Source organism: Amborella trichopoda, chromosome 1 (genome assembly GCF_054954075.1).
Source record: "Amborella trichopoda isolate Santa Cruz 75 chromosome 1, AtrichopodaSantaCruz75HAP2 v2.0, whole genome shotgun sequence".
NCBI lineage: Eukaryota > Viridiplantae > Streptophyta > Magnoliopsida > Amborellales > Amborellaceae > Amborella > Amborella trichopoda.
In genome coordinates this window covers 58,500,511-58,514,695 of record NC_142336.1, presented here as the reverse complement: position 1 = coordinate 58,514,695, position 14,185 = coordinate 58,500,511, and the positions used below count along the sequence as shown (strand labels likewise).

General features: G+C 34.5%; 1 protein-coding gene across 4 annotated transcripts; it reads left to right on the top strand.

Moving 5' to 3' along the window:
• Positions 1-869: 869 nt before the first annotated feature.
• On the top strand, positions 870-6,369 carry CIA2 (chloroplast import apparatus 2). 4 transcript variants are annotated; one of them, XR_016042376.1, is made up of 3 exons: positions 870-2,511; positions 3,308-3,488; positions 5,990-6,369. XR_016042376.1 is itself a non-coding variant. In XM_006850818.4 (3 exons), exons 1-3 carry the CDS (start codon positions 1,444-1,446, stop codon positions 6,044-6,046), a joined length of 1,311 nt encoding a protein of 436 aa, XP_006850881.1. In that variant the 5' UTR covers positions 870-1,443; the 3' UTR covers positions 6,047-6,369. The 4 variants fall into 4 exon arrangements, 2 of the variants coding, with proteins under 2 accessions (XP_006850881.1, XP_011625727.1); XR_016042380.1 differs by having other exon boundaries at positions 3,308-3,540; XM_006850818.4 differs by having other exon boundaries at positions 3,303-3,488.
• Positions 6,370-14,185: the final 7,816 nt, after the last annotated feature.

Sequence of the window (14,185 nt, the reverse complement as noted above, 5' to 3'; positions counted from 1 at the left end):
ATCCATGTATTTCATTCCCAATTTGGCATTATTTTTCTCTAACTTCTCAGTTCTCACCACAAGTGTTACAGTTCCAAGAGTCTTTCTCTAGAGCCAAAGGACTCTATTGGGCAGTTTGTTTTTGTGCACTTTGTATTGGGTTTCTCTCCCCTGTTTCTCTACCTTGAGTGCGGAATTTCAAGGCCTATTTGTTAGGGATGCATCAGATGCTTCACAAGTAGAGTGAGATTTTTGGTGCTTTAGAGCCAACATTCTTTAGGTTTGTTTTTTATGTTAAAAGTGAGTTCCCATTTTCTAGACACCCATTTGGGCTGGTTTGAATTTAATAGTCTGATATCTGAGTTTTCAATTTGTGGACCCTTGTATGTTCTTTGGCAACATGAAGCCTTAGATTTGAGCTTTCAAAGTCTATTCTAATTCCCCATGTTGGGTTTCTTGAGAACCCGAGGTTTGGTTCTGTACTTTTTCATTGTGCTATTACTTTGAGTTTGGTTTTGTAGATCCAACTGCAGTTTCTGGTTTTCTTCCTGGCCGGAATCCGGTGAAGGTTCAAGATTCAGACTTTCTTCAACTGTGGTTTCTATGCTCTTCTCAATTTTGAAAGCCCATTTAGAATACTGAATTTTTTTGCCAAGAAGCTGGGTTAATTCAACATTCATTCTGGTTCTACTAGTATTTGTTCCCCTGTACTTGCTCATTTGTCCCAATTTAATACTCTTGTTTTGAGAACTGGTGCTGGTTTTAATGGTCCCACCATCCTTCAAATTGGCTTCGTAAAACCCTGGGGCATACTGAATTTCATGCCAAGAAGAAGCTGGGTGAATTCAAGATTCACACTGGCCCTACTTGTGTTACTTCCCTGTGCTTGGTGTTATGAAGCTATTTCTCATAATTCAATACTATTAGTTTGAGAACTGGTTTTCTTTCTGATACCTTTCGCTACTTAGTTTTGAAAACCCATTTGAAATTCTGAATTTCCTGCCAATAGAAACTCTGTGAATTCGAGGTTCATTCTGATTCTACTAGTGTTACTTTCCCTATACCTGGCTGTGGACCCTTTCACATAATTCAATTCTATTATCTTGAGAATCGGTACCCTTCCCAGGTTCGGCTCCCATCACTAGCCTACTCCACTTCAAAGAAAAATCTTGAGAATTTGGCACCCTTGCACTTGAAATTGAAAAACCATTTGGTGTTTCTGATATTCCTGGCACTAGGAATTACTGAAGTAGATTGAATTCGAGATCTAGATTGGTTATTATGATGTTGTCACCATTTCTATACTTGGTTTTCTAGATCCATTTTGTTAAATCTGATACTAATAGGTTTTCTAGATCCATTTTGTTAAATCTGATAGTAATAGGACGTATTTTGGTGGTGGTTCCATGGTGATATCAAACTTGTACTTGGCTCTCTAAACCCATTTTTAACAGAACCCATTAGATGTCTTCCTGCATAAGTGGAGGCAGCCGAACATATGGATTCGAAAGGGGGCGCCCATCTCCCCTACAAAGCATCGCAAAAGCCCCAGTTTCTTCAAACCATAGATCCCCTTCATCCTCCTCCTCTACGCTCTCAGACTCTAACAATGCTACCTCCCTTACCATCTCCACAAAGAAGTCTCGAACCCCTCGAAAAAGGCCTAACCAGATATACAATGAGGCAGCTGTGCTTCTCTCTACTGCATATCCAGCCATCTTCTCTCCCCAAGCTCATCGACTCCCCAAGCTTTGCAAACAACCCAATAGGCCATTGGTTATCTTAGAGACTAAAGACTCTGAATTGCTAGATGAGCCAAGCCCTCGACCCTTCTCTGATTCATGCTTCATCCTCTTGACACCTAACCCACCTGAACCCGATGCCCTAAGTCCATGCCCAAACCCAGCTAGCTCGGGGTTTGAGTGCAATTTCACCCCGAACCACAATTCTTCAGTTGATTCCCCAATGTCAGTTGGTTCAGATCCCGAACCCATATGCCCTACTGTCCCTGAGCCCAAGAGCTTGTTGAATTCTCACAGTGAATCGCACTTTGAAGGAGATTTTGATACTGAATCTCTCTTGGATGAGGAATTGGGGTGTGGGATCGATAGTATATTGGGAGAAGCCCTATCTCACTATGAAGATGAAGACAGAGACGAAAACTGCAATTCTAAGTGGTTTACTAGCTACAACAATCAAGTGGCGCAGTTTGGGTGGTATAATCCAAGTTGGTCTGACTGGTTTGAGGGGAAGATGAATGCGGCACCTCTTAGGCGTGGAAATGGAGTGGAATTCTACCATTTTGCGCCTAGGCAGAGACTAGTTGATAAGATAATGGCAGATCAAGAGATGAGTGCATTGTCTTTTAGTTCATTGGAGTGGGTTAAGAGGGATGAGAGCCAATCGAGGCTGTGGTTAAAGTTAAACCATGAGGATGTGTTGAACACATGGTCAGACCAGGCGCCACTCTATGCTGATGAACAAAGGGCCGAAGCTGCAAATGCTGAGTTGCCAACATCTGCCGATGCACTTGTATGCCCTTTTATCTTAAACACCCCTCTTGGTGTGCATGTGCGTGTGTGGGTGTGTGTCAAGAGAGAGAGAGAGAGCATTAGTCATGTTGAGTTTCATTTCAAGAATAATTGAACTGATGTAGCTATATTGTAATCTGAGGAACTAATGAAATAGACTCACAGGGAAAGAGAAATCTAAGGGAACAGGGCGAAATATGAGTTAGACGGGTTTAGATGGACCAAAGTTTAAAGAGAGGTATAATGTAATTTAGAGAATATAGAAGTCATAGATCTAATATGAGTTAATCATATTATCAGTATTGATTATATTAGCTGCAGTTTTGGTAGGTTAGTTTAGATTAGATGGTTTTAGCTGGAGCAAAGTTTATCAGGATGAACAAATGAAATAGACCCAACAGGAGAAGCAAAAAAATTACCAATTAAGTCATAAGTTGCATGTAAACTACCATTAGATGTACTTGAGAGTTTTATAGCTAAAATATGTTGGTATATATGCTGTTAAAGATTAATATTGCTAGATTTAGTTGTTGTAGAATCAATAAGTAAATTTATGAGTAAACCTTCAACCATGTGAATCCCTCAACACAAATTTATCATGATGGCACCCCTGAATTCTGAACTGGTTCTTGGACCTCGTTGCGGACTAAAGCAGGTGTGCATGCTTGTGTGTTTGTCTATGTGATTGTATCTATGTATTTATTTATATGTCTGTCTGTTCATCTATCTACATGTGTGAGGGAGAGAAGGAGCAGATTTTGGTTTTGTTGATTAACGTCTCTACTGTGGCAGGCCAGGCTCACGCAGTTTGATGTGTTCCCAGAGTTGGGGAATTGGAGGCAGTTGAGTGAAGAGGGTGGGAGCATGAGAGAGGCGAGCGTCATGAGATACAAGGAGAAGAGGAGAACAAGGCTCTTCTCCAAGAAAATACGCTATGAAGTTCGCAAAGTGAATGCGGATAGAAGACCCAGAATGAAGGCAAGTAGTCCAAATGAGGCTTCCTGAACTTTTCGATCTGTTATATTACATGGTATGGCCAAAATATCGAAGAATAGCTAGTTTATAAACTATTTAAGCAAATCCTTCTTTTTGTTCTTGTTTTCAAGTTTCATAATCTCTGTATAAGACCACCTGAATCCAAGGAAAAATAAACTGAATCCAAGTTAATCCTTCTTTTTGTTCTTGTTTTCAAGTTTCATAACTTTTTGATCTGTTATATTACATGGTATGGCCAAAATATCCAAGAATAACTAGTTTTATAAACTATATAAGCAAATCCTTCTTTTTGTTCTTGTTTTCAAGTTTCATAATCTCTGTATGAGACCACCTGAATCCAAGGGAAAAAAAAAACTATCTTTTGCCTTTTTTAAGGCAGTTATGAGCCTGATAATCTTTTGTAGCTTAAAAGTGTGAATAAGATATATTTATATTGCATCAATTATAAATTTTCATGAAACTTCTAAAATCCCTCAAAAAAAATTTTGTTTTTGAATTTTTTGTTTGTGAATTTTGAAACTACTGTTCTGTCCTGGCTGCCCATACATAATGAAAGAAAAACAATCATAGGTACATAATATTGAAAACAACAAATCAGAAAAGAAAAGACCACAGTTTTTTAGACAATTTTGGAGATTGAACCATTTACTTACCTGGGCTACTCATCATTTCAATCAGAGTTTCTCATATTGCTTAGTTTTCATTTTTTCATAAAAACATATGAAGGCTCCATAACCTTGGGTATGGTGCAAAGAAATGGTACTGTGATTTCAGAAAAAAAATGAAAATAGGATAGAATTAGTAAGAGTACCGAAGCATTATAGGGTGCAAAGGCGAAAGAAAACATTGTTTCAGGCAAATGAAAATGAATAAATCATGAATTAGTCTACACATTTTCTATTATTTTGGCACACTGAAGGACCCCAGGGTTATTTGTCAAAAAAAAAAAGGACCCCAGGGTATTTGTCAAAAAAAAAAAAAAAAAAGGCCCCGAGGGGTAATTTGGTCTTTCCTTGGATGGAATAGAGCTGGTCTAATACTTGATGAGCAGGGATCATTGGAATCTAATGAGCCTGGATGATCAGAACCATCATTGTTTGGGTGTGAATGATCTGGACCATCAAATCAGTGGGTCCCCTTTTTTTTCTCCTTTTGTTGGCCCTTTCTGACGACCTGAACCATATCCCACTCAAAACAACAGTCCAGCTTGGATGGCTCATTTTAAGCTCAGTAAGCCTGGCTCATATTGAACCTCTCCATTTCATAAACCCTTGGTTTAGTTAGATGTCAAAGATGCCCCTCTGAATTATATTAAATATCGCAAGTTACCCTGTCCTATGAGAATGTCTAAAAATGCACTTTTCAAGTGATTTTTTTTGTCCTCGTTTTCAAATAAAAAATATTCCGGTTTGATTTTTTTCTTGCATGCATTTGAGTTCCTTATATTTTTGCTATTTTGCTTAGTACATGTCATGGGTTTATCAAACACGATAAGGGATAGTTTGAAAAAAAAAAATTTATGATGTTGCTTATTACTTTCAAGCTGTAGTTTGTTGGATGCACTAGTTACGAAGAAAACTACTTGTGCTAATAAGCAGGCTTTCAAGCCAGCAAAGACAAACAAGAAAATAGATACGGGTTAGCCTAATGGCTTTCATGCTGATCATTGTTTGTTGTTTTCGAACTGTAGTTTGTTGGGCGCACTAGCTATATGTAGGGACTACTAATATTTTTAGTTTAGAATTTGAAAAAAACGAAAAAAAAACTAATCATGAATTTGACATAATACTAAATTGAATGATATTTGCCTGTCTCATTTAGCAAAAAAAATTCTCTCAAACACTTTCTTAAAAATCCCCGTTAAGTAATTCACCGTTCTTTTGTTGATCACCTTGTAGAAGAAGGTAAAATTGTCATATTGATTAATGTATTCACCTCAAATTCTTAAACATCTACCGCTATAAATGTGCACTTGGAATATTTATTTCCCTAGTTTAATAATCTTCATGGTATGTTCCCACGCGAGAATATATTGTTCACTTACTCCCTCGGATGAAAAAGTTGGGCGTTTTTTCTTTTGGGGTACTTAGGAGATTATAGATATGAAATTGAGATCCACTCAAGAATTACTAGATAATTATTAAAAAAAAAAAAAGATAGATTTTGAGTACTTAGATGGGGCTATCAAAATATTTGGCGGTCTATATTCGATTTTAGGAATTTACTTTTCGGGCGGGCTTATGGAAAATGAAATTGAAATTTTCCATCCTGAAAATTTGGGGTCCTTGAAATGCTCCTACAATGAGATTTATTTTTAAAAAAGTTATATGTTTAACTAGATTATACATGCATTTAATTAGTTTATATGTTTGATTATTTCATTTAAGTTTGTGTTTTGTATGTATAATTATTTTATTTAAGTTTGTACTTAATTAGTTTGATTGTCGATAGGAATCTCTAAGATGTATGTTTTCTTGGTGCAGGGGCGATTTGTTAGAAGGCCTGCTCAATCACATAGAGAAAACTCCAAGGGGCACTAATGATGCAAACACTAGTCTAAGATGGTTTTTTGATCTCTCTCTCTTTTTCGTGATCAATGAATTGGGCGACTCAAAATTGGGTGTCTCCCATTCATTGTTGATTAGACCCTTGGGGCTCTAAGTTTTGCTCTCTCTCTCTCTCTACCCCCATAAGTGTGGGCATTTGATTACATTGAATTCCTTAGGCTACCTCATCTCTTGTTTTTTTAATTGAGAACCATAAGTATGAGCCATTCATTTCATTCAAATTTTGAGCTCATAAAGAGAAACGTATAATTTGTGGTAGTGGCATCTAATAAATGGTAGTTCAAATTTTTGCCTTATTTCTTGTACCATGAAAACTTTCTTTATTAAATGCAACGATGGTGTATACTTTCAGTTTAAACAGCTTTGATGCTTTTCACGGTGCGGTTCGGTAGGGCCGAGAGCCCGACGAGACCTATGATACTTATTGAAATCACATATGAAGGCTCCATAGCTTAAAATTTTATTTCTCGCCGAATTACAGATTTTGAAGCTTTAAAAATGATTATGAATACTTGATGTAGATTGTTCACAAAACATGTTAAGAGCATTTGTAAGGCTTGAAATCCTTTTTTATTTGTCAATCTCATAATTGTTGAAATCAAGATGATCAATTTCCATGTTTTGATATTCTTTCTATCAGTCTTCTCGAACAGTTAGAGAGTACAAAGATTACAAGTGGTGCTGGTTTCACTGTATGCACTCTTTTTTCAAAAACTCTTCATTTCCTTGTATTGCTCTCTACCTATCTGTTTTTTGTTTTTTCGTTTGTGTTGTTCCAAGTGTACACTCACCTTATTGAACAATTATTTACAAGAAGGGATTGTATAATATGAGGCCATTTAAAACACCCATAAAATGTCCGATGAAATATTTGGCCACTTGTGGTGTGTCACAAAATTTGAGAAAAATCATTTTAGAACTTTGGGCCCGATCAAAATTATCGAGCCCAAAGCATACTGCCACACAACACAAGAGGGAATGTGGTTGGGATAAGTGGTTAGCGGGGTGGATGCTTCCACATAACGTCCCACTCTCCATTCTCACCACTAACGTAAGAAAAAACAAAAAAAAACAAAATGTTACATGTATTGCTGATCAAGGCAAGAAAAAAACGATAATGTTGTTGGGGCTGTGGTGGGTACTACTTGTGCCCCAGCTAAGGTCTAAGCTTTAATTTTCATCAAAAACTACTAACAATTTAAAAAACGGGTAGAGGCTTGTCAACCCATTGAATTACCAAAAAAAAAAGGAAAAAAAAAAAAAGACAAGAAAAAAACAAAACCCCTCTTTCACCGCTATCAATGGAAAAGAAAATGAAAAAAAAAAAAGAACACTTTTGTCTGCCGAAGCGGACTGCTACAGTACCCACCTGAAGGTGAATAGATGGGATGGCCCACAACTGGTATGAGCAGTGGGCCGCATCTCAAGATGAATTAATGTTACCCAACTATCGAAAGATTCCTCTATTTAATCATACATTGTAATGGCTGTTTTATGATCTAAAGCACATAATGTTGCCTTAAAAGTCCAGGACCTCTGCCTTTGAAATTTCAATCTCCAGACCAATGTTTTAAAAAGTGCCCTATCATTTTTCAGGGAGCCTTGCTCAATAGATCAAGACTCGACATTTTTTATTAAGACCAACGATTTTGTCAAGGAGCCGAACAAACTTGGTAGCCTTGCTGACAATTTAGAAAGGGAGTACTTGATTATTTAGAAAAATAAAAGCATCCTAATATCAAAGAAATTTATGGTAGTGGGCCTCCAAATTACCATTATGTGAAGAACTCTTTCAAAAAGTTTGATTTTACATTCATATCCATTTCCCCTTTATTTCTTGTCCATATTGTACCTACATCGGACCTTGAGTATCTGAAATTGTATCTTTTATTGATCATAAATTGTTCAAAATATCCTGAACCTTTAAGGTCTGGAGTTGGGTTTGTAAGATATTTTATTGAAAGTTTATTTTGTTGGATTTTGTTCTAACCATCAACTTTGACCTTTAAAGTTTGAAGTAAGATTACTAGTACAAAAATATCTAACTTTAGATATTCATAGTCAAGTAGGGGCAATATGGAAAAATTAATAAATAAAATAGGGTTATGAACTTAAAATCAATATTTTCAGAAGAATTTTTATAAAGGGAAAGGTTTCTATACTTCTTCTATAACAGAGAAGATCTATGCTTCCCCTATCATCCAACCGTCCAAGTTTGATCAAGAGAGCCACTCACCGTTTGATCTTAGATCTGATGTCTCAAAGTATTTTTATTTTGATGAATATTGTATGAATATGAAATTTGGTATGTTCCATCATCTCATTGGGGCGCACCTATAAAAAATATTAAAACTAATTTTTCGATAAAATATAATATCAAAATACGCCTTTAAACTTTTAGGGGTATTTGGTTCATTGTATTTTATTGAAATATATTTTGCTAGTGCGAGTTTAATAGAGGATTGGACGTCCAAAAATTTGTGTTAAAATAGTCTACATAAAAAAAATTAAAAATAAAATAGTTTAGAGACGTGACATTGCGATTGGGGCAATCTTAGCCTTCTATTCAAAACGGACGGTTGGATAAGGGGAAGTATATAAGTTTTATGCGGTAGGGGAAGCATATAAAGCTTGCCCTTCTATAACACGTAATTTATAGAGATGCTATAAAAATTAAAAATAAAATAGTGTACATACATGACATTGTGATTGGGGCAATCTTAACCCTCTATTCAAAATGGACGGTTGGATAAGGGGAAGTATATAAGTTTTATGCTGCAGGGGAAGCATATAAAGCTTGCCCTTCTATAACACGTAATTTATAGAGATGCTAAAAAAATTAAAAATAAAATAGTGTAGAGAAGTGACATTGTGATTGGAGCAATCTTAACCTTCCATTCAAAATGTACTGTTGGACAAGGGAAAGTATATAAGTTTTATGCGGCAATAGAAGCATATAAAGTTTGCCCATCGATAACATGTAATATAGAGAGATGCCAATATCATGTGTTGCTCCCACTTCCGCTTGTGCAAACTGTCCATTTGCTCATTTGCTCCCTTGGGTAGATATCAAAGGAATATTTGTAGGAAAGAGTTTAGTAGAGCTTAGGCTCTTGACAATCAAATTAGAGCTACCTCAAAAAATTCAATAGAAGAGGTTGTTTTGATGCTCAAATATCCTCAAAAGCTTTGGACGATCATTTTTCAAGGTTTTCAAATTTTCATATATCCGCTCGATCTATGCTATTTTTTAAGCTTTAAATTTTATAATTAAAAATAAAACTACAGTTTAAGTTATCTCAAAGATTTCTTGTATTAAAACCATATTTCTCGACACTATTTAAAAATGTGTTTTACTTTGATTGTTTAGAGCCTCTGTCCAAATAGCACTCAAGATCCAAGATGTTAAATAACATGTTGAAATCGTATATTCTATGCACTTTTCCCGAGAGTGAGCAATGGACATTCAATTTCGTAAGATCCAGGTGCTAGGTGCTGAAGAACTCAAAATATATATTTACAAATTTAAAAGGATCATTTAGTCAATTTTAGTTGGATCCCAAAAACTAAGAAAAAATCCTTCCAATATATCTCTTTTTCCGAAGGGAATTAATGCACAATCTGCTCTTTTGGAGCATGCTTTAAACGCTTCAGAGATCTCAGCTTAAATTTATATATACGATGCTCCTATAGGAGCATGGTATGCATCTATTCTCTCAATTACAAAACCACTTGAGAGACTTTTTCAGTTCAGAAATTTGGCAACCACGAATTACTAGATGACTATTTTCAAAATAAAACAATTGAGTTTCAAGTTTTAAGTTTTTTTTGTTGCCACTTAGACGCGGCTTCAAAAATTGGACGGTCTCTTGTTCAATCCCGAGCCATTATCTTGTCGGAAAAAGAACAAACCTCCCTCTCTAAAATTATAATCTCAAATAATCCTCTAGTTCTATAAATATCTCATGAAAACCCTCAAATCGAACAAAAAAAAAAAAAAAAGATAATTAACTCACTCCTTAACTCTTGTTTTTTAACTGTCAAATTACAAAATTTACCATTATTTTTTTCCTTAATCACCCTATTATAAAAATCCTGGAAAAACTAGCGTTCTCTTTCTCTTGCTTCCTCCCTCCATCGCTCTCTAGCAACGTCTTTGAATACTTATCTCTCTCATGTCATGAACTACACAAACAAGTTAAAAGAGTCCCGATTTTTATAATGAGATTAATAGAAAAAGAAGAAAAAGAAGAAGGTTAAATGTATACTTTGGATAAAGGAAAATGATTTAAGTGTTGTGTTTTTTGTTTAACTGGGAGGATTTTATAGGACGATGAGATAATAATTTTAAGAGGGGGGATATACATATTTTTCCCTCACACTACACTTGACGCCGATGATCGAAGTTGAAGTAAAGCATGTTTGTGAGAGTATAAATAACCCACGAGCAATAATATTAAACATTTCAATAAAGATTTTAGAGTACCAATGGAAACAGCCCTCTCCATCGGGGGACCTCACTCCTCCCTAGGCTTCACAATCCACCAAGCTCTGGAATAAAACTCCTCAATAATTACATTAAAAATTGGACCCGATTTTCAAGCCCGCATATGTAGAAATGCGGGCCTCTTAATAAATCTATTTTTGAGATGGATTTTAAGACTTAATTTTTAAGGACTTGTTGTAATCTATATCATGGAGATCATGAATATGAAAAAATAAATAAATTTTAAAAATTAATAATAGTAATAATTCTAATAAAAGAAAATTATGACCCTTAATTTCCATTGTTTTTAAATGGAACACCTACTTGCATCAAGCTTTTAAGATGAATGCATGAAACAATTTTCCTTAAAACTTATTAATTTGGTATGTTATTATTCATAAATACTTTTAAAAAATTAAATTCCCTTTTGACATAATATGTAGGGTTATGCTATAGAGGTAGATCCATCAGACACCAAATTCTCTCTAACCAAATGTTGTGAATGAGAGTCATTATGCACAGAACAAAAGCAACACACAAATTGCTCTTTTGAGATTCAAAAGAAGCATCGGCCATCTTTTATTTCAAGCACCACAGGACAAAATTAAAAGAGAGGAAAATATTAAAAAATATATCCAACAGAATAAAAAATGATTCCCCAAAATATAGTGAAGGTCAAGGGCATAAATAACAAAGAAAAAGAAAGGAAGCACGCACAATGGTCCGTCGTGGCCTAACAAAAACAATCAATCATCAAATATCAAAGTAACCCCCACTTCAATGCTTCTTCTTATGTAGTGCTCCCATTTCTGGCTATGGCTTCAACCATGCCATCCTCAAAACTGGCCCTCCAAAAACCAGTTGAAAACGTGTTCAAAATTTTATTAAATCATATAATCAACAGTTTTTTAACAATTAGTAATTCCAACTAAATTACCTTAGTTGCATATCGTGCTTTCTAATCCTATTGACACCTTTGAAAACCGAATCATTTAAAAGATGGATAGGAGCCTTTATTTACCATTGCTTACCCAAAAAACATTATACTGAAGAATGGCTCCATATTGATTGGACAGCTAGCCACTTAATATCCCCCCAAAACAAAACACACATATTCATAAAAGCAAAACTTTGGTTTTGGATTGGAGTGGGCTCAAGGTTAGGTGATTAAGGTGGCAGTGGCAATAACTATATGTGGGGGACTACTACTTTGTTGAACTACCCAAGAAAAAATGAAAAAGAGTTGATGTTTTGAGTGGATAACCAGATATTATAATGTACTATAATCCCACAGGAGCAAAATAATCCATATAGGCATTTGGGCAAATTAACTACTGAATTGACATGTTTTTTCTGTTTTATTTCTTAACTTTGGATCAGAAATTAAAAGCTACGCACATAGATCTGACCTTCTGAAATGTGGGGATTACTGGGTAAATCATGCAATTCCATTAAGTTATTCAAGTTTTTCTCCTCTCATATCCAGAATTTTGGTGTGAGTTTTGCTGAAAATAGCATGTGTGCAATTCTGTTTTTCTGGGAATTTTTTGAGTTTCATCTAAAATAAAACAAGCAGACTTTAAGTAGTTGGGAAGAGGCTCGGATGATAATAATAATTTAATAATAAAGCAAAAAATTATCTGCTTCGCGATGTCTTGTGCAAAACCCCATCTAAGAGTGCTAAAAGTACTTGTAACTTCCCATGACCCACCTCAAAAAAAAAAAAAAATCTCAGTACTCACTTTATATGTGCAAACCGTCCAAGATTTTGGAATATGACAATCATTTTTTCTTTTCTAAATTCTCCTAGGGAAATTTATAAAAATTCATGCTTTATTTTTTGTATTTAAAAATAGTTACACTTAAATCCCATTTATTTTTAAGTGCAAGAATTTATTATTATCTCTAATTATAAAATTAAAAGGGTGTGGTTTGCATAAGGTTGTAACCTTAAACAATCAAAGTAAGGTATACCTTCAAACTTTGTGAGATACAATTTCGCTCTAAAAATTTATTAGGATGGTGCAATAATCTATTATTATCTCTAATTATAAAGTTTTTAACTCTAAAATTAGTTCAAAACAAGCAGATTTATAAATGTATGAAAGGTCTTGAAAATGGACCGATTTAGATAATGTGTTGTAAGATGTACTATTTTTAAGACCTGAAATCTCATTTTTTCTATATATATATATATATCCTTGTTGAAATGATCAAGTAGACATTTTTTCAGCATCAAAACAAACTTTTCCAAAAGATTTTAGAGGTGCACTTTCATTTTATATTTTAAGGTGTCAAACTTAAATAAATTTTTTGTTAATTAAAATACACTACACGCTTTCAAAAAGTGAGTGTAAAATATGAAATAATATATTTGAAATCCTAAAATACAATAGAATTTTACTATAAATATCCTATTTTCACATGGTGATTCGAAAATGGAACTAGAATCACAAATAGAAGGGGAATATATCACAATACTTATTCGAGATGAAGTATTTAATATTTGATCTATGTGCAACGATTCCAACTCTTAACTCAAGAAAATATAAGAAAGGGGTTGGGATCATGGTGGTAGCATCCCCACATCCAGTTGCCACATCGTGGTATTCATTCTTACTGCCCAATTACTACCTTCAAAATGTAACTCCCCAATCCATTGAAAAAATGGGTGGGGGCTTGTCTTCCCTACTGAATTACCCAAAAAAAAAATCTAGAATTAAAGTGCACATAATTGCATGAAAATTTTACTAGTTTTTAAAAAGTATTAAGAACTTAAACCAAAATATATAAAGAAATTATCGCTAATATACCCATATTTTTATAAAATCGAAAAAAAAACTCCAATTTTTCAAAACCTCTCCACACCCTTTTGCCTCATTTTTATGATTTTTTAGATGAAAATACCTTTTACGGTAGTCTTTCTACCGTAATGCCATTATAGAATAGTAATGCCATTATAGAATAATAATAATACTCATAGTACCGTAATAATTGATTTACGATACTTAGAGTATCATAATAATTTGAACAAGTATTATGGTACTTGGAGTACCGTAATGGTCTAAAAACATATTGTTGTACAACTTATATGGTACAAATTCTAAAAACATAACACAGCTTGTACCGTAACACAAGAAAAACAAGAATTTATTCTTATGATGTCCTGAGATTCATTTATTCTTTGGTGGGTTGACATCATGTTATTAGTAGATTCTTTTGTTCTTGGTAAACATTGGGAATTCTTTAAATTTTTTTACTTCTTCAATTATCATTGACAATTCTTACAAACTTCATTAGGCTACTTATTTGAAAGATGTCCTTATGTTGTTCATTAAGAAAGTTGTGAAAATTGGAAGGAGATAAACTTTTATTTTCTGTTCATTAAGAATGACCTGCATGCTTCTCACTCTCCTTTTAATCTTAAATGGAAAGGTTCAAAAAAAACATATAGGTGTTGGGTTTATCTGGCCTTTATGAATGTGTAATAAAAACATTTATTAGAGTGAAACATAAACTCAGTAAGAGTGTGGTCTCTCGGAGACCATATTAAAGAAATGATGTTTGTTGACACCGAATTATGTTTGACGATCTAGGCCAGTCGGTTGGAAAACCCAAAGTTTATG

Coding starts and splice junctions, on each gene's coding strand:
- CIA2 (XM_006850818.4), top strand. CDS start 1,444: ATGTCTTCCTGCATAAGTGGAGGCAGCCGAACATATGGATTCGAAAGG. Junction 2,512..3,302: donor CAACATCTGCCGATGCACTT/GTATGCCCTTTT, acceptor CTACTGTGGCAG/GCCAGGCTCACGCAGTTTGA. Junction 3,489..5,989: donor ATAGAAGACCCAGAATGAAG/GCAAGTAGTCCA, acceptor TTCTTGGTGCAG/GGGCGATTTGTTAGAAGGCC.